Source organism: Octodon degus, unplaced genomic scaffold (genome assembly GCF_000260255.1).
Source record: "Octodon degus isolate 3935 unplaced genomic scaffold, OctDeg1.0 scaffold00119, whole genome shotgun sequence".
In the NCBI taxonomy this organism is placed as follows: Eukaryota; Metazoa; Chordata; class Mammalia; order Rodentia; family Octodontidae; genus Octodon; species Octodon degus.
In genome coordinates, this window is record NW_004524695.1 from 2,615,481 (window position 1) to 2,635,949 (window position 20,469).

Below are 20,469 nucleotides of genomic sequence, written 5' to 3' on the forward strand. Positions count from 1 at the left end.
TGAGGGTTTTCTATATCTTTACCCCAGTGGCAGTGAACAGGTATGTGTTTATGCTCAGGTCATCTGGCTGTGCCCTGAAGACGAACTTGGATCGTGCGCTCTGTTCTGTCTCATAGAGATGGCTGGACTAAGGGCTGAACAGCCATGTTTCCACTTTGTATCTTTCCCTTGTAGTGTTTCGAACCCTGGTGTCTCAGATCCTAGACCGGGCTGAGCCTCTGCTGTCCTCCAACCTGTCATCAGAGATTGTCACTGTTTTCCAGTACCACAGTTACTTTACTAGCCATGGTGTGAGTGACCTGGAAAACTACCTGAGCCAGCTGGCCAGGCAAGGTGGGACGTGTTCTTTTTCTCATACTTCAGGGATGGCTCTGCTTGGAATTGTTTCTGGTCTTTTTAATCATGATTTATAATGAAGGCAATTCCTCACATCCCCTCCCCCTACCCCTAGGTCCACAGTTGAGCTGAGATTTGCCTTTTAAATGACTTCTGGACCTTTAACTAATAGAGTTCTTATTCATGGAAACTAGGTTTACTAAGCCTCACAATCGTCCAGCAGAGGCATACCGTTAATGAGAAGCTGGTAAATGATTTAAGAGTTTACTTTGGTTTCTTTCCTTTGGTAATGTATTTGCCATTTGTGGGATCAGCCCCACAGGCAACAGTATTTTATGTTGCCTTTTTCGATGGAGTTTTCAGTGATAATGACTTTAAAAGGCAAGGGTGACACAGGAGGAAAGGAAAGTAAGAAAAGGTTAAAAAAAAAAAAAAAAAGTCAGTGCAGGCTTCATATCCAGGGAAGGAGAGAAGGAGCCCATGTAGGGCTGTAACCACAATGACCTTGATCTCACTACACGCACTCGAACATCAGCAGTGGGCATTTATACAGAGCGCACACCTCTTGGGGGTAGAGCCAGGCAGCAAAGGGCTGGGTTCTGGTTCCCAGGGTTGTGCTCTATAAATCCTCAGCACCCTGACAGTGCAAGAAGAGAGACAGCAGCGATGAGGAGTGTCCCCGGGACCCGGGGAGGTTGGCAGAGCACCAGGCAGTGGGAGCGTGTCTTGAGCAGACCCAGGCTCAGCACTTCTCCTTGCAAAACATTAAACCTGGTGACAACGTGGTCAGCATGTGGGGAGCCACCCCAAAGAGGAGGAAAGTGCGTGCTGTGGTCTGTATCAGCCTCGACGGCAGCAAGCAGGCTGAGCAGCACAGGAAGAGGCCATCCAGGCAGGAGACGGAGGCCACCAGCTCAGGGTCTCACTTTATTTCTTGACACTAAATTTCTCACATTCTAAATTAGTTTTGTGAGCAAACGCCTGTTCCTCCAGGGACATGCTTGGCAGGTTAGGTCTCTACACCTCTTACATTTCGTGGTCTCTGGAAAGACTTCATTTACTCACAGCAGTGAGAAGGCAGGTAGAAAAGCCTTTCACCTTTTCAGTTTTTCTTTCATGGTGAAAGGAAAAGTCAGTATAGAAAATTCAGAAAACAGGAAGCTTAAAGGAAAAGATTCAAATGCCTCATGCTCCCACTTAGAAAATGCCATGCATTTTTTCAGTTTCATGTAGAAGGGTTTTAGATTTCAAACTTGCACATATTCTTTAGAGTATTCTGTCTTGTGTTTGATGTAACTTGAAATACCACCTTTATCATAGGCTAATTTTTCATAAACACTTGTAAAAATACATGCAAACTGTAAATCCCAAATGACCCTGTCACTGAACTGATCTTACTTCACAGTTTCCATGGTTCAGACTCTGCAGTCACTGAGAGATGAGAAGCTGCCGGTGGCCCTGAGGGACCTCTCACCTGGAAGCCTTCCAGCCCAGCAGGAGGTCCTCAGGACCCTGGCTCTGCTGCTGGCCAGAGGCAGTGGCGAAGTCAGCGAGGCTGTGAGGCTTCTCTTGGCGGCAGCCTCCAGAAAGGAGCACTTCAGGGAAAAGGTAGGACGCTGATTCGTGGCCGTCAGGCAGCAAGGTGTTGAGTTGCTCCTATTCACTGTTAGCACTTTAGAGTCCATTCCCTTATAAAATAACTTTTTTCTCTTTACTAATAATGTTTTCAGGGCAGATGGTGTAGCTCAATGTTAGAGTGCTTGCCTAGCTGTGCCAAGCCCTGGGTTTGATCTTGCCAGAGCAAAAGAAGACAACAGCCATGGTGATACCTTCTTTTTCCCAAAATGTTTTTTTTATGCTATTGAGTACATGTTTTCAGTACATGAAGTTCACATTCCTTTTGGGGAGTAGGTGCATGTTCATAACACGCAGCTTGGTTCTTTTTTGGTCCCCCTAACCTTCCCACCCCACCTTGCTGTCCATCTCTAAATACCCTTCCCCCAGTTTCATTCTTACTGTTACTACCATTTCTTTGCTCATGTTTACAACATAAAAGGGTGGCATTTGCTGTCAGTGTTTAGTACCAATGACACACCTTGCATCCTTTTGCTTCTCCTTCCTGGGGCACACAGTGACACACACCTGTCACCCCAGCTGCTCAGGACACTGAAGAGAGCAGATCACAAGTCTGAGTCCAGCCTACCCAACCTAGTGCAACCCTGTCTCACAAAATAAGAAGGGCTGGGGATTCAGGCAGTCATACAAGCCTCAGGGTCTGATCTTAATACCACAGATAAAAGTGTTTTCTATCGAATGGTTAAAGCAATAGAAATATAGTCAAGTGCTCTGTAAGTCTGTCTTCCACAGAAAACTATTAATAACTTCCTATTTTTTCATTTTACCTACATGGAGTGACCTATGTAATTTTTAGTAAGATCATACTGTTCTATTTCATAGCCCTTTTTAAAATTAGTGGTCTATTATGATTAACTGTAGTTCGTGCTCTAAAAATGCGAGACCCATACAAGATGTAGGCGTGCCAGGATTGCGATTGTGAGGGCACACTCAATGCTGTGCCTTGTTCGGGCCAAGAGAACCTCAGTCCAGCTCACGGATAGCTCTGCTCAGTTAGGCAGGTGTGTGCACTGCTAACTGCAGTGTGCATACTTCTTTTCCTCTGTTTGATGGGGTGGAGAATAGTTGGCCATAAAACATCCTTGTGTATTTCAGTATAAAAACAAAACTTACAGGAACAGGTGATGCGATTTATCATCTTGGGCCAACCTGGCATTAGGGTGGGTTGTCTTCTTGTGAGCTCTCACACACACCAGCACTCCCTGGCTCACTACACCAAGAAAGGCTGAGCAAGCGCTTACCAAGAGCTCACCAAGTGCTCGTAGGTGGCCTTCTCAAGGGCACGAAAGGACCTCATTTGGTTGCCTTGAGCTGATCTGAGTTTTGATGAGTCAGCCTTTAGAAGGACTTCAAATGCCAAAGGGCGCTCACAGGAGTCCCCTGTGCTTGCACTGCAGATTCCTGTGACACCTTGAAAGTTATGCATTAAAGCTGAAGGAGATATAAATTAGCTATGCTGTCCACAGAATATGTCTCTGTACACACTTGCCTGCACATGTTCGTGTCAGCAGTATTCTTATTAGCCAAAAGGTAGGAATAGTTTAGATGTCCATCAATAGTGAGTAATAGACAAAATGGAGTTTGGCCCTGTGATGGAATATTAGCTGTAGAAAGGCTAATGACATGGCACAGTCCCAGTGAAACCTGAAAGAGCAAGACGTGACAGCCACATACTCTATGTCAAATGTTCAGAATAGGCCAGTCATGAGGCAGAGCAGCACTACACGGGTAAGCATTATGTATGGCATGGGAACTATATCTTATCTATCTATTTATGTGTGATACTGGGGATTGAACCCAGGGTCTTCACACGAGCTACATCCCCACATCTTTTTATTTCTAGACAGGGTCTCACTAAGGCACTATGCTGGGCCCCTCAAACTTGTGATCCTCCTGCCTCAGCCTTCCAGAGGACTGAGATGACCAACGTGTACCACCATACCTGGTTTATGTCTCCATTTTTAAAAAAGTTCTTCAGAACTGAGAAGTTGGGATATGTTTAATCCTAGCTATCGGTGACTACAGCAGAGCTACCCATCTGAAGGGGCCTTACCAAGCATTGACTATCACTCTAGATGCTAAGGAGTTAAATAAATTTTGAAAAGAAACCAAGGTTTTTGTCCATAAAAGAGTTCTGCATAAGGGCTGGGGTCACTCAGTGTTGTAGCGTGTGCTTAGCATGTGCAACCTCTAGCACCTCCAAAAACCTTCAATAGAAATGAAGTGATGTGATGTTTTTCTCCTAAAACAAATGCACACACACAGATATGTGAATACGTACATGTAAGAATACGCACAATATTGTAGTTATATTTATTAGGGCTTACTTTGTGCCAGGAACTACTTGCAATCCTTTACTTATCATACCACACTATGAACTCACAAGAGTATAAGTAGTACTTATCACTGTGGCTGTTTTACAGATTAGCAGGCAAATCCAAAGGAAAGGAAGTGAACTATATGCCCAAAGTCATGCTGGGAAGCCAGGATACATATTAGAAATATATATATACTGCTGGGGGTGTAGTTCAGTGTGAAGGCCCTAGATTCAATCTCTACTATCACAAAAGAAAGGAAGGGGAAAGCCAGGCATGGTTTCACTTGCCTGTAATGCCAGAACTCAGGAGGCAGAGGCAGGAGGATCCCTGTGAGTTTGAGGCTAACCTGGGCTATAGGGTGAGATCAAGGACAGCCTGAACTGCAATTCGAGACCCTGTCTCAAAAAGACAAAGAAGAGGAAGACAAGGAAGAGGAAGAAGGAGGAGGAGGAGGGGGAGGAAAGGAAGAGGAGGAAGAAGGAAAGGAAAAGGAGGGGAGGGGAGGGAAAACAGAAAGGAAGGGAAGGAAAGGGATGGAGGCAGGCTTAAAAAACTCAAGTACATATCAGTAATGACAGTAAATGTTCAAAAAAGGGATAAATCTGAAACAACTCATTGTTGGGCCATGAAGATAGCTCAGAGATCTAAGCTTCTGCCTGGCAAGCACAAGGACCTACATTTGATCCCCAGCACCACAGACCACGCCGGCCCTACCCCCAGATGTACTTTGTCAACCACCGGGACAAGGCCTGGTGACACACGCCTATAATCCCAGCTCTGGGGAGGCTGAAACAGAAGGATCACTACAAGTCCAAGCTGTGTAGTGAGACCCTGTACCAAATACATATATATATATATATGACAAAGTGATAGCATTTCTTGATCCAACAGATACATACTACAGCCTGGTGATTTGACTTGAGTTCTGTTTTTTAAAATAAAAGTAATTCAGGAAAATAGCAAAAAATATACAGTGTACCCTGCTAAAATGAAATTAGTCCTTCCCATCCACCTCTAATGCTCTTCAAAAGTGACCATTGGTTTTTTTTGTTTGTTTGTTTTGTTTTTTTTGTTTGTTTGTTTGTTTGTTTGTTTGTTTTTTGTTTGTTTGTTTTTTTGGTGTAACTATTGTTTTTAAGTTTTTAAAGTTTCCTGGGAACTAAAATACAACTTACAATGGTTCTTACCCATTTTAATTAATAGTAAGTACCCACTTCATAAACCATTTAAGAAGAAATTGGCTTGGTAAATTAAGAACATTTTCCTTTACATAAAGCTTTGTCCTGCAGTACTGGGGATCGAACCCAGGGCCTCTGAAGAACTAGCAAGCGTCCTACCTCTGAGCTGCTCCCTCAGCACTATGAAAGACGGTGCCCATATGCTGTGTATCAGACTCAGCAAGCCTTCAGCAGAAGCCACCACCTTCTAGCTGGACTTCCTGCTGGCTCCTGCCTTCCTGATCGCTGCCCAGATGCCCTCTTCTCTCAGTTTCCCACCTGAAGCCCAGCCCACTTTTTCTAGTCGAATTCAATTCTGTGAAAGAGACCCAGATGCTCCCCGGGCCACCTCTGTGCTAGCTAACTTACTCTGGGTCCTGTAGCTTTCTTGTAGGCCTGGTGTGTCTTTCTCTGCACTTCTTTCTTCGTTCTAAATGGTTTTAGAATTTCTATTAGATCTAAAGGGCTACATAAAGGCTAGATGCAGTCAGGGGAAGGAAACAGAGAGAGGCACCAGAACACAGTTGGGTTAGGGAATTGGTTGGTCCCGGCATTCTGTAGCATAGTGGGCTAACTTCAGTCCTTAATGACTTGTGATACATTTCAAAATACTACAACTAAAAAGGAAGAGTCCAAAGGATCCTATTACATAAGACTCAATATATGTTTGAGGAGCTAGAAATGCTAATTACTCTGATTTAATCTTTACATGTTATATACATGTAATATTATGTTGCACCTTGTAAAACCATACAAATATTTCAATTAAAAGCAAAAAAAAAAAAAGCAAAAACAATACACAGGTGTGGCTGTGCACGCCTCTAACGCCAGCGCTTGAGAGGAGCAGACAGAAGGATTCCAAGTTCAAACCCAGCTTGGGCTGCACAGCAAACGCAAGACCAGCATGGGCTACATAGCAAGCTCCTATCTCCAAAAAAATCAATCAATATAAAAACAGTAACATTTTAAAAATAAAACAGTGTATGTTAGAGTTTGCTAATGAACTCATTATTTTGAAAACTGAAAAAGGGAAAGAACTAATTTTTTTTTTTAAAGTTAGACTCATAACTTTGTGCCCTCCAACTTTAGTCCCAGAGTCTAGGACCTCATAGAATATAGGGTCAGTTTATTGCATAGACACATATAATCAACATGAATTTTAATGGATGTCCTTCCGTGCTCTTACAGAGGCACAGAATGCCTCCCTATGTGCCATCACTTATCACAAAGAGTAAAAATGTCACGTACCTTAAATGGCAAATGATTCAGGCTGTCCCATGGCACCCTTCCTTCTCTTTCAGGCCTTGCTCTATTACTGCAGAGCACTAACAGAAACCAACCTGGAGCTCCAGAAGGCAGCGTGCCTGGCCCTGAGAAGCCTGCAGGTAAAGCCAGGTTTTGGTATTTCTCATCCCCTTTCTACGACGTATTAGTGTGGGCTCCTTACTTTTTTCCCTTAAAGAGTAATTGCATGTGACTAAAATCAACAATGGCAGAAAATAATGTTTTTGGAATAGTCTACAGGAACCAGTCTGCCTTTTGGGTTAGTAATAGAAAAGTATCTTCTCCCAAAATAGAGAAGACAGGGTCATTTTGCCAGTATTTATTGCATACGACAAATAGCAAGGAAAAAATCCAATTTGCAAAGAAGTATCAAAATTCACTGTGCAAATTAAAATTCCCAGATCCCTTTCATGAAGCTGTCTTTATTAATTACTAGCTGATCTTAATTGTGTGAGAAGGTCGAGTCCGTGAGCTGAGAGAGAACTAAACTGTAAACGGAAAAAGGAAGGGCTGCGAATTCCCAGCCAGGGTTTATCTTTCAATGGGCTATGTTTAATATTTGACCTGCCTTTAAAAATAAATAAACAAGACTAATTATCCTTGAGAAAAGAAAGAGAAGGCCACACCTCCAGACCAGCTATGGTCTTGCATGGGCTGGTGGGACCAGGGTGAGGAGCTACAGGCGATAGCACATGAAGAAAGGGATTAATGCCTCAAAACAAAAAGTTAATGAGCTGTGAAGAAAAACAACTGTGGGAAACTTTGCCTTCCTTGTTGCTTGGTCAAAAAATTACCTTCGAATGGTGAAAAAAAAAAAAAAAAGAAAAAAAAAGCACACACAGCAATGACTGTTGATATGGACATGCTTCGATACACAATAGATGTTGGGGCCTGGTGTGTGTGATTCTGACTATATAAATGAAGACTGAACTCTCTGCATTTTCATGGATTCAGGCATTTTGCAGGTGAAAGCAAAGGCTCTATCTGTAATCCTGGAGAATCTCAGGTGTGGGGGCACAGATTCCTCCATGGTCCTTTCCTCTCAAGAGATGGGAAACTAGTTATTAAGTAGAAGATGCTCTTCCTAGCCCATCTTGCAGCCCCAGCTTCCAAATAAGGGGCTTTCTTCCCAGTCCCTCTGACCCAGCACCAACTCAGCCCACTGCCCACTGCCCACTGCAGTAACTCCTCATTTAATGATCTGCTTTCCACTGAACTACACTCTCTGGGCCAGGACTACAGCTGGCTTACTGCAGCTTCTCTTAGGCCTTGAGAACTATCTGGCTCATAGAATGCTTAATGTTTACAAAATATGCAAATAGAAGAATTCCCATCGTTGACTTATATTCTTCTCTTTTTAGTACATAAGTTAAAGAATAGAAATTGTTTTTATTTTTAATTGACAAATATTTTATATACTTATGAAGTACAAGGGGCTGTTTAAGTATAGGTACAGGAATTCTTCAATTAGGGTTTGTTTTGTTTTGCCAATTGGCTAAGTAGGAAGAACTAGGAAAAGTGGATTCCAATCTGCAAAAGCTGGCTCATCACCTTGGTCCTGGAGTTCTCTGTGGAAGGAGGAATTCAGCTACATCAGAGCTCCTGCAAACACAAAGTCCCAAGTCCCAGCTCAGAAACCCCAGTGTGGGGCATTCTTGGGGGCAGAAAGGAATCTATATTGAAGGGGTTACCAAAGTGATCTTGACATCCACCTCGGTTCGGGATTCCTAAATTAGGTTTTTAAAGTTCCTACCAGCAATGAAATGCTAAGTCTTAGGAACCCCAAAACTCTACTCAAACTATTTTCCCCCATAGGCTACCGAAAGCATTAAAATGCTGGTGACCCTGTGTCAGTCCGACACTGAAGAAATGAGAACTGTGGCCTCAGAAACCCTCTTGTCTCTTGGTGAGTTCTGATGTTCATGTGAATTTACTTCTGATGTTCTCAGAGGAGAATGCAGAGAAAAGCCTGACATATATCCTGTTTTAGCAGATGTGTTTCCGCGGGCTGTCTACTCGCCTGCAGGCAGAGGGTGAGAAATCACTCAATGTCCATCTGAAAACCCCCCTTGTTCTCTGGGGGTCACTCTCTGGACCCTTCCACATGATTCATCCACCTGTTCCCTAATTGCAGCACTTTGGAGACTGAGGTAGAAGAATCATGAGTTCAAAGATAACCTGGACTACAAAGTGAAACTGTGTCAAATAAATAGCTAACTAGTTAGATAAATAAATAAATAAATAAATAAGACTTGGAACTCAAACCATAAAGCAGAGGCAATAGAAATCCAGGTTGGATTGCCAACATGGAGTGAGTACTCCCTGCAAGACACAGTTGGTTGAGAGAACAGGGTGTGTATCTAGGGGCACTACCTGTCCCACATACCATGGCATCACTCTGACCCCAGGCTAATCTGGGATTGCCCTGCTGGCCTTTGCCCCCCTGGGCTCTGGCAGCAAGAAAGACAACTGAGAGCTTTATTCTGTTCTACAATATCCAGATAACACTTCTCCTTTGCTTTTCCTTTCTTTTTCCACCTTTATAATTGTTATGCTTAGCATGTTTCATACTTTTAGTCTTGGTGGGGGATGGGGGATTTGGGAAGGCAGGAAAAACCCTTCCTAACCCTACATAAAAAGATATAAATATTTGCTATAAATAAGTTTACCATCCCCAGATATGCTTAAAGTCTTAGTCTAGAAATGATACTATGAAAGTCTTCAAACATAATCCAGCCCATAATGTTGCCTGGACAAGGCCTTCAAGGTTAACTATCATATCTTAATTATGTGAAAGAGAGGCTCATGGCATTTATAACCACCGTGAAATCCTGTTCATTGTTAGGCCTTCTTTCTTACAATTATGGGTTTAATAGACTTTGTTCTGCTATTGACTATATCATTTGCGGCACAGAAAGCTTAGCCGGCATATGTTTGCTTAAAGGATAAAACAGTTATTCCTTATGGCTGTTTTTTGTTGTTTTTTTTTTAGGTAGAGGAGTTATTTAGTTCTCTAAATGTACCTAGAGTTTTATTAGTTTAGACTCCTTTTTGCTTTAGTGTTCTAAAACAACAGTGAAAGTTAAAAAAAAAAAAAAAAAAGTCAACCATTTGTGAAGTGTAGCCAAAGGTGCTCGGTGCGCTGGAGCTGCGCAGATAGCAGCGTCTCGGAGCAATCACTGGCTCTTCTTTTTTGATTCCACACTGCTCAGTCCACCCCGGGGCACAGCTTTCAGCACGCTGCACACGTCCCCGCGCCTGGCTTCTGCTCCCAGGATTCGGCTTGTGTCAGTCTAAAATTTATCTCTGCACAGAAGCTTTCTCAAAGCCTTGCAGATGGTTCTATAAGGTTGTTTTTTTTTTGTTTTTTTTTTTCTACGAATGCCCTCATGGCTGGTTTGGCTGGTTTGGCTGGCTGGAGATTTGTGGGGATTGAACTACAGCAACCTGAGGCTGACAGCTTTGTGGAAGCAGCCACTTAAACAACTGAGCTAAGGCCAGGCCCCGCAGATGGTTCTAATATGGGATGGAGGCTGAAAGCCCCTCGTGCCAACATCACGCATCTTTTACCCTGATACACAAATGCTGGTGCATTTTTCTTTCACACCAATAAGTGAGTTGATACGGTATTTTCAGTGGGAACTGGTGAGACACCCCATTCCAAAGGGTTGGAAACCATCACAGGCACTCGAAAGGCTCAGCAGCAACTATTTACCAAGTAGTGAGGGGTTAGTCCAGTGTTTCAACCAAGAGCCTGTGGTAGATCCCTTTGAGATAAAGGGACTGTTTGTAATTCATTGTCCATTATTGCAGCTGGTAAACACATATAGCAACTGAGCAGTTCCGTTTAGCTGCTGTGGCTAAGGAACTGTAAAGCTGTGGCCAGGAAAGCAGATGTAGCTCAGGGATAGAACTTTGCATGTGCAGTGTCCTGGGCTTGATCGCCAGCACTGGGGAAAGAAAGCTTTGACTTCTTCACTTGCTATTTAAATGTAAATGGTTATGCTGGCTGGCGGCTACCATAATGGAGGGAACAGTTTTCACCAGTGTACCAGAGCTACAACTTCAAACCATACACCCATCTCACCTCCAAAACTCTGCCTGTGTCACAAGCCCTGGCTGTGTCCTGGGAATAATACTAAATATCCCTTATTTGTAACACTGGGGATCAAAAATGTTTCCTACTTGAGATCTTTTCAGATTTTAGAATATTTGCATGTGTGTAATAAGATAGATTAGCATGGTCCTGAGAGGGGACAGCAGGAGATGAAGAAGAAACTAGACACTTAATAAAAGGAAAAATGGGTGAGAAGGTAGGACCGTACCTCTCTGATGGACGGTGAATTACGAACATTCCCCCTATCCAGGGTGGTGGGGGAGGGCCTTTTTGATGATAGTCATTCTTTTTGGGCTGAGATGGGATCTCAGTGTTGTTTTAATTCACATTTCTTGGAGAATGACCAATGATCTTGAACATTTTTTCATATATTTATTTGCCATTTGTATTTCTTCATCTGAGAAGTGTGTATTCATCTCAGATGCCAATGCTGGAGGGACTGTGGGGAAAAAAGAAACCCTTCTCCACTGTTGGTGGGAGTGCAGGCTGCTACAAACACTATGGAAATCAGTGTAGAGAGCCTTTAAAAAAAAAACCCAAGATTAACTAGGATTAGGTCCATTCAATTTAGCTATTCTCCTCCTGGGTATTTTTCCAGCATGGAAAACATCATAGCATAGTGATATATGTGCACCTATATTTATAGCAGCGCAGTTTGTCATAGCTAAATCTTGGAAACAACCCAAATGCCCATCAACTGAGAAGTGGATAAACAAGATGTGGCATTTTTATATAATAGAATATTACTCAGCTATAAAAAAGATAAACTTAAGGCTTTTCTAGGTAAATGGATGCAACTAAGTGAAATATATCAGTTATGTTTGTGTAAACATCATAGTGTCTCACTAAGAACCTGAGAGAGTAAATAAAATATGAAAAGTACAACAAATCCTGTGAAAGGTGAACTATCTGTTCAAACAGAAGGAACAACTGAGATGAAAGAAAGGAGAAAAGAAGGAAGAGAAAAAAATACATGTATCTATACACAGGACAGCTTTTAAAAAAAATTAAGGAAAGAGAGATTTATTGAGCTCACAGTTTGTGGAGGTTTCAGTTTATACTTGGCTGGCTCCCAGGCAGAGTGGCACATGGCAGAGGGCAGGGGGAGCAGACCTCACATAATGACCATGCCCTCTGCTTGTGGCAGGATGAGGTTGTTTACAAGCAAAGAATCCTGGCCCTCTTCTGAGTCACTTAATTAAACTTCTAAACTTCTCAAATTGACACAATGTATCAACCAGTACAATCCACCCCTTGTCAACTTGGCAGCCAGACATTTCCTTAAACCAGTTTCCAAGCTAACATTTTACAACTTCAACATTATATCACAACTTTAACAATACTTAAGAATTACTATTAAGTCTATCAACATTATTATTACTTGAGAACCATAACATTCTGCCCCTGGTCTCCCAAAACTCATGCATATCCCCTTATGAAAAAGGCACTTACGGGGTCGGGGAGATGGCTCAGTAGGATAAGCGCTTGACTGGCAAATGCAGGGATCTGAGTTCAATCCCCGGTTCCCCCAAAAAAAAAAAAAAAAGAAAAGAAAAAGGCACTTAGTCCATCTCTAAGAGTTGCCAAAGTCCTAACAGTTTCAGCAATACTAAAAAGTCCAAGTCCAAGTCTCCAAGATCTAAGGTAAACTATTAGCTGTGAGCCCCTGTACAAATGAAAAGTTAAATACTTCTAACATTCAATGGCACAAGATAAACAAGAGGAAGATACAAACCACTGGGACCAAAACAAGTCCAAAATCCAGAAGGGTAAACACTAAGTGCTGTAATTCCATGTGGAACATAAAAGCAATCTGTAAGCAATCCAACCTCCAAAAGCCTTACGTGGCTCCACCCCTACTGCACTTCTGCTGGTAACAACCATGGCTTTTCTCTGGGGGTGGCTTTGCTCCCTCCTTGCTACCCAGGACAGCTTAGATAATTGTACTGCTGATTTCTATTGGTCTATTGAAAGGAACAGTTAATACTTAATTTCTTTCATGTTTTAAATTATTTTGACCAATTTTGCATGCTTATGTCTGGTAGTCTGAACAACCAATTTGTTTGTTTTGTTTTTTGGTGGAACCAGGGATTGAACTCAGGCTCTTGCGCTTGCCAGACAAGCACTTATTCTACTGAGCTATCTCCCCAGCTGATTGAACAACCAATTTGAAAACAATATGCAATATAACCACCAGTGTTGATGGTGATTCCTAAAATGTTCCTATCATTTTTAGTGAAATTCTATATTGTTTCTATTTTTTTTTTTACTATTTGTTTTTATTCTCTTTAAAAATGAAAATTAGGGGCTCAGTAGAGATGGCTCAGTAAAATAAGCACTCCCCTGGCAAACGCAAGAGTCTGAGTTCAATCCCTGGTTCCACCAAAATAAAAATAAAAACTAAAGTGGCATGTGAGGGGACAGAAAGTGCAAGGTCTCAGTGTTTTGCTGAGAACACCAAAAGGGAACCCCAAACATTGGCAAAGTTATCTGTGCTATAGTTACAGGGAGGAGCACCAGGGCCGGACACCTGTTGATGTGCCACTGCGCTAGAGGTCAGCTTGTTTACATGGTCTGCTCTGGCAGCCCGTGTTCTTGGAGCTGGTCTTGCTCCACCCCCGAATGTGTGGTCATCTCCAGCTCAGCTGCAGCTCAGCTGCTCCCCACAGTCCCAGGTCTGAGCATAAAAGTCATGATGTGTCATATGCACTTTACACGTAAAGCTTAAAGGAAATTTTATGCAGCTGTTTCAGTCACTCACATTTTAGCCACAACTCATCGCAGAAGGTCCAGTGTAGAATCCTCTACTTGTGGAGTCATGACAGTATTCAAAAGGCTTTGGAGTTTAGAGTATTTCAGCTCTGGGATTTCACGTTGTGGATGCTCATCTTGCATTGGGACCTGTTCTGTCCTAGGTTCTATTTTAAGGAATCCGTGCAAGTTAGCTCATCCTGTGCTCCCAAGACTGCCAGGCAGGAGGAAGCACAGTCAGCCCCATTTTATGGAGGAGTACACAAAGCCATGGTGGGTGTGTTAGTTTTCCATCACTATGACAAAATGCCTAAGCTATATCCATTAAATGAAAAAAGGTTTATTTCTGGCTCATGGTTTCAGAGATTTAAATCCATGACCACTTGGCTATTTCTCTAGAGTTCTGACAGCACAGGGCCTCAGGGCAGAGGCACATGCAAAGGAAACTGCTTGCCTCATTGTGTCTGGGAAGTAAAGAGAAGAAGAAATTCATGTTCCAATATCCCTTCTTAAGTCACATCTGCAATGACCTACTCTTTTCCCACTAAGCCCCTCCTCCTAAAGGTTCCAGCATCTTCCACTAGCACCACAGGTAGGGACCAAGTCTTCCACACTCGGCCTTCAGGAACATTCAGGACTCAGACTGGACCACTGAGGCTGTGTATCTTGCCGCTGGACAGCTAGACCAATCAGGCACCAAGGTGGAATCTTAACCCTCTAGGTCCCCAGACTCTGTGGGACTCTGGGGAAGAACTAAACACCTCTGAGCTGGACTTTATCTCTGAGTGAACCAGGAGTTGGCCTAGTGTCAGTGGTTCTTCAGATAGCATTTCGGAGCTGGGTCTGGCGGCCTCTCTGGACTCAGGAGGCTGAGGCAAAGAATTGCTGTAAGTCCAGTGCCAGCTTGGCCCACATAGTGAGTTCACAGCCAACTTGAACTACATGGTGAGATCCTGTATTAGAAAACTAAGGAAACAAAATGAATAGCGTTTGTTAGGTGAGTTTTCCACAGGCATGTGTGAGTGGACGGGGGGCAGGCATGTAGCCGGGCCAGCCCAGGCTCCCTGTCCTTTTGTCTCCTCTGCCATCATCTAGAAAGATCTTATTTTAGACCAGCTTTATATGTCAAGATTTTTGCAGTTTCACCAGAAGAATCTCAATATAAAGTAATAAAAAGTTGAAAACTACAGTACTAGAAAAATACAGTATTGCCTCCAAATTTCCCAAGCAGGCAGAGGCCACACAAATCTCTTATAATTAGCAAGCTTTTGTTAATATACTGCAAAACTTTTCTTTCTTTCTTTTTTTTTTTTTTTTTTTTGATGGAACTGGGGATTGAACTCAGGCTCTTGGGCTTGCCAGGCAAGCACTTATTCTATTGAGCCATTTCTCAGGCCCCAAGACTTTTCCATACAGCAGATCTCTCTACATATTCCTGGAAAAGTTAAATTTGAAAAAAAAAATTAAATTAAGTTTTTGGTGCATTGAGAAGTCCATGTTTCCAGAGAGAACATAATACATTTAAAATCCATGATTTAAAGGAAATGTTTTTTTTAATACTACTCATATTGCCATATTTCCATATTTTATAAATCTATTTGCTTTTCTTTTCCTTCACAATGAACTTCTGATTTAAAGCTAATTGTTTCCATCTTAATCTCATTTTTATTAAATGTAGGAAAGCCTACATTATTTTATTTCCTCCCTTTTTTGTTTTATATTGTTCAGTTTTGGGTCCTAGAGTAGGATCCAGGGCCCCATACATGCTAAGGATGCACTCTACAATCCCAGCCATCACTTTCCCATTCCTTAATCAGTTTTGTTTTGTTTTTAAATAACAAATTTAGGGCCAGCCATATAGTTCACTGGATTAAAGCACCTGCTTAGGCAGAGTGCAAGGACCAGGGTTCGATCCATGGCACCACAAGCCATGATAGCCCCACCTCAGGGCTCCTGAGATGGTGACTAAGACTGGGTGTGGTAATCCCAGCGTCAGGCAGACTGAAAAAAGAAGGATCACTACGAGTCTGATCTGTGTAGTGAGACCCTGTAGATGCTCTACTAAATAAAATAAAATAAATAAATAAATAAATAAATAAATAAATTTAAAATAAAATAGAGGGCCAGCAAGATAGCTCAGCAGACTAAGCACCTGCTTTGGCAAGCATAGGGACCAGGGACCTGAGTTTGATCCCTGGTCCCACACAACTCACCAGCCTCACCCTCAGGGCTTACTGAGCTGGCAACAGAGTCCTGGTATGGTGGCACACTCCTGTAATCCCAGTGCTGGGAAGCTGAAAACAGGAGGATCACTAGGAATCTAAGCTGCATAGTGAGACCCTGTACCAAATACATAAATTTAAAATAAATAAAGAAATAAACAAACAAAATAGAAAAATCATTTGAAAATATATTCTAGCTGCTCAAGGTGTTGCTACAGACAAAACCAAATTAGGCATTGTCTGATAGAAAGCATCTCACTGTATGTTTACAAGGCAAAGAATAATTTTATAGCTAAAACTTCCAGGCCTAAATTTGACAAAGAATCACTTATGTGTAAGGATATATACTGTAGAGAAGAGAAGTTATGTAGAAGATAAATTCACTGAGGTCTTAGAGTAGCCACACTGAAGCCTCAGCTGTATCTAACATACAATCCAGGCACAAGCTGTGGTGGCACACAACTGCAATCCCACCTCTTGAGAAGCTGAGGCAAGAGGATTACTGCTTGGGCTACATAGTGAGTTCAACTATATGGTGAGACCCTGTCTCAAAAAACAAGCAAAGGAAAAAGGCATATGATCAAGGAATAAATCTAGTTTGTAAAAGTATTGACATCAGACCACCACAAGACTTCTGCTTCATTTCATACCTTGGCATTCTTTTAGTCTCTGATATTGGCTCACATGTTCTTCGTTCTAAACATTACCTAGACATCAATGACATAATTAATAACAATAGATGACTTTTCCTTAACATAGCAAATGCTTACAATGGCAACCCAGTGTCAGAGGCGGGAGGACACAAAGCAGCATCCCACACCTAAACCACTGATGTCAGTTTATTTTGAATGCCGAAATAAAAATGTTAAGTTCATGTTGCATGTTCTCAATCTAGGAGAAGACGGACGGCTGGCTTATGAACAGTTGGATAAATTTCCTCGAGACTATATTAAAGTTGGAGGGCGTCATGGAACTGAAGTGGCCACAGCCTTTTAATTACAAGTTAACTCTGCATAACTACTGTCCTAAATCTCACCCTTTTCATGAAGAAGGTGCTGCAATTCATCTGGAAAGTGTCTAGAACTTGAAGAGTCACGGGGAGATTGTCTGGAAATGAGATGTGCTATGGAAAGTACTCAGTGAAGTTCCACAGTACCTTTCTGCTTTCTCTTTGACCAATAGAATAGGGCTATGTAATATTCAGTAGATTACATCGTTATTTATGTCTGACAGTACTCAGTAAAAACAAAAAAGTCCATCTTATATAGAGAACTTTAAAATAGCTACCTTTGTACTTTTTGGAAGTTCTTCTATAAGCTTGAGATAGTCATGTGATATTTCAATAAATCTCTGCCTTGCAATTTCTCTGTCATGTTCTCAGGGTTGAGTGGCCCTTTAGCTACCTAATTTTACTTTAAATACAGAGCACAAAGAAAAGAACTTCTTCAAATTTTTGCCTACAGAACCTAGTCAAATGACCCCTTGTCAGAGTCTAACTTTTGTATTTTACTTTTTTAAATGCCCACTAGTATGTTTTTACCTTTTTATACATGGAAATTCCCAAATCAGCCGGGTATGGTGGTACATACCTAGAATCCCAGGCCTTGGGAGGCTGAAGCAGGATCATAAGTTCAAGGCCAGCCTGGGCTACACAGTGAGTTTAAGGTCATCCTGAACTACACAGGGAGAACCTGTCTCAAAATTAGTTAATTGCTGGGTCTAATGGTGCATGCCTGTAATCGCAGCACTCATGAGGCTAAGACAGGATGCTTGCTATGTGTTTTAAGGCCAGCGTGGACTACACAGAGAATTCAAGGCCAGCCTGAACTACAAAGCAAGACCCTGTCTCAAAAAACCTAAATAAAAATCGATTTTTAATTCATTAATTAAAAATTTAAAAAAGAAATTCCCTAATCCTATTTCTATTATAGTTTTAAAAAAAGGTAAATAACTAAGAACTATCTTATTAAGATTATACTCATACTCTTAAAAACAAAAACCTTAAACCTTAAGCTTTTTTAAAATTAAAAACAGCCATTGTTTATGATACTATTATTACCTTTAGATAATTTGCTGCTAAGACAAATCAAGACCAAAAGTTGTGAATTCAGAAAGCTGTGATGCTCTTTGAGGCTCTCGAGGCTGCTTTGGAAGAACCTAAAACTTGGAGGAATCTTCATGGGGTAGGCATAGAAGGACATTAGGTCTGTCACCACATGCAGTGCTGCACGCCTGTAACCCCAAACCCCAGAGGCTGAAGCAGGAGAATCACGGCACGCTCAAGGCCAGCCTTGACCACGTAGTGAGACCCTGTCTCAAACAAATAGTAGTTCCTGGTTCTATAAAAATGACCATGATATTAGAAAGAGGAAGACGCCTAAGGAACGGAAACTGCCCCTAGAGAAACCCTTTCCTCCTGGGTGAGATGCTGGGCCCGAGGAGTTAGAAGAGCCGCTCCCAGTATTACTTCAGCATCTCGGTAGCAGGTCTGTTCAACAAGGGCTACCAGACCTTTCAGAACAGTTCTCACTAAATAACTTCTCTATCTTTAAAGAGTATACAGCTGGGGTATGCCAAGGTATCGAAACAATGTGTGTGAGTGTAATTTAAACCGTGGAATATCCGTTGTATCTTTGATGTATTTGTATAAAATTCCATTTAGATGTCATTTTAAATATTTCCATTTTAGCAAGACTTTTAAAAAGGATTCATTTCATTTTAAAGTGAAAGTTGTTTGCCAAGCTTCTGGCAAAATAGTTTTCAACTGTGAAGTTACAATGTATATATTTGTATATTTATAAATATTATATATATGCATATATCTTTCATTTTAAAAGTATGTTGTACAGTCTATAGTTAGTGTGTATAGTCCGTGGTCTATGTTAAGTGGTCAAAATGGTTCTTTTTATAGAAATTGAAATCACAAGTGTTACAGGGGTTTTTCTGGTTTGGTTTTCATATTTCTAAAATTTTTGTGAATATTGCATGAGTAATTAATTCCATATATTTTGTATTCAGGTCTGCATTTTATTTTTCGTTGGGGGGTGCTTTGAGTTTTGTGGCATTTATATTCATCAATCATGTAAGTGAAAATAAAAATTATTTTTAATTACTTCTCTACAGAGTAAGATGTGTTTTCTTACATGCCTTTCCTGAGTTTGTACTTTCACTGCACCTCTTTTTCAACTTCAGTTTATTCTCTTCTTAAAACCCTTTCGTCTGTAAATGGAGACAAATTCTGAGATGTCTTAAGTTGCAGGCCAGAGAATACAAGAAGGAAAAAGGTATGAGAAAACCATTTTAAACCAGAACTATATAAACTCCTCTACGTTCCTCTCCAGTGTTCTGAAGATGACCCACCCAAGCCACGGTGCATGCGGGTTTGGGAACTAACCAGGTGCTAGCAGTACAGTCAGGCCTTGGTTTGTGAGCATAATTCGGTCTGTAAACATGCTTGTAATCCAAAGCACTTGTATATCAGCAAATTTCCCCTTTAAAAAAAAAATGGAAACTCAGATGAGTCATTCCATAACCCAAAATATTAATATAAAATGTATTACAATTCACTAATGCAAAATAATAAAATACAAAATACAAAGAAAAATAAACACATTAACCAGCACTTACCTTTGAAAACCCTTATGGCCAGCGTGAGGAATACCAGAGAGAGGAGTTACTGTGCAGCATGACTTCACAACCACTAACAGAATCACTTCTACCTATAGGTTCAGTGGAATCTTTATCTTTTTGTGCAACTTTAACAAGGAATCTATCAGTGACATTTGCTTTTGCCTGCTTCTGAGGATTTTTTGGAACTATGATGCTGTCATTAAATGGACTTGTGGCTCTTAGGGCTATAGCCTCATTCAAATGGTGCTTTTCTACAAAATTTTGCAGTTTCACATATTTTGCATATCTCCCTAATCTTACTTGAAGTGAAGAATTCCTGTACCTTTTTCTCCATAACCTCTTGCTGTTGGGAGGTGATCACTAACAATCTAAGAGAGAGACAGAAAGAAACAGCGAGAGCAAAGAGCCTTTGGCACAGTGTGATCGTGTGATGTTTGGCATCACATACTGTCTGTGTTGTATTGCAAGACATCATTCACTCATCAATTTAAAACTGTTTGCTCATCCTGCAGAGCCTTCCTAGAACAAGTTACTTACCATCAAGCTTTTATAGTCTTTCTCTTTATGGTCCTACCCCAGGCCTTTGCCCCCTTCCCATTGTATGCACCTTAGGGTTTTCTCCCCAAAATTATATTACACATTGCCCTGTCCCTTTAGTTCTGGTAGACATTTTCCCAACCACCACTGAGCCATGCAGCTTGTGCCTTAGAAAGTTTGTTCCAGGACTGTGCCTTATCCTCTGGCTAGTAACTATATCACTCTCTAAACTCTATTTTCTGAAACCTCTTGGTCTGAAAGGTCTAACCTAACAAAAACTCTTCCTAGATTATAAACCCAATTCAGGGAGAAGAGAGAGGTGTTACAGAGTGCAGTGTCTATGAGCAGAGCCCCTGAGCTCCCCGAGGGCATGGGGAGTCTCATCTGCTCCTGTCTATTCCCACTCCAAACCACCAGTGACA

At 41.5% G+C, this 20,469-nt stretch overlaps 1 protein-coding gene across 5 annotated transcripts in view; it reads left to right on the forward strand.

Moving 5' to 3' along the window:
• Positions 1 to 17,522, forward strand: part of Ripor2 (RHO family interacting cell polarization regulator 2) — a 220,350-nt gene extending 202,828 nt beyond the window's left edge. For all 5 annotated transcript variants that reach the window (XM_004640142.3, XM_023699979.1, XM_023699980.1 and 2 more), the window contains 5 exons: positions 175 to 333; positions 1,742 to 1,944; positions 6,808 to 6,891; positions 8,606 to 8,696; positions 16,776 to 17,522. In XM_004640142.3, the coding sequence (XP_004640199.2) occupies positions 175 to 333; positions 1,742 to 1,944; positions 6,808 to 6,891; positions 8,606 to 8,696; positions 16,776 to 16,876 (638 nt within the window). In that variant the 3' untranslated portion in view covers positions 16,877 to 17,522. The remainder of the gene's footprint in view (positions 1 to 174; positions 334 to 1,741; positions 1,945 to 6,807; positions 6,892 to 8,605; positions 8,697 to 16,775) is intronic.
• The last annotated feature ends 2,947 nt before the right edge of the window (positions 17,523 to 20,469 follow it).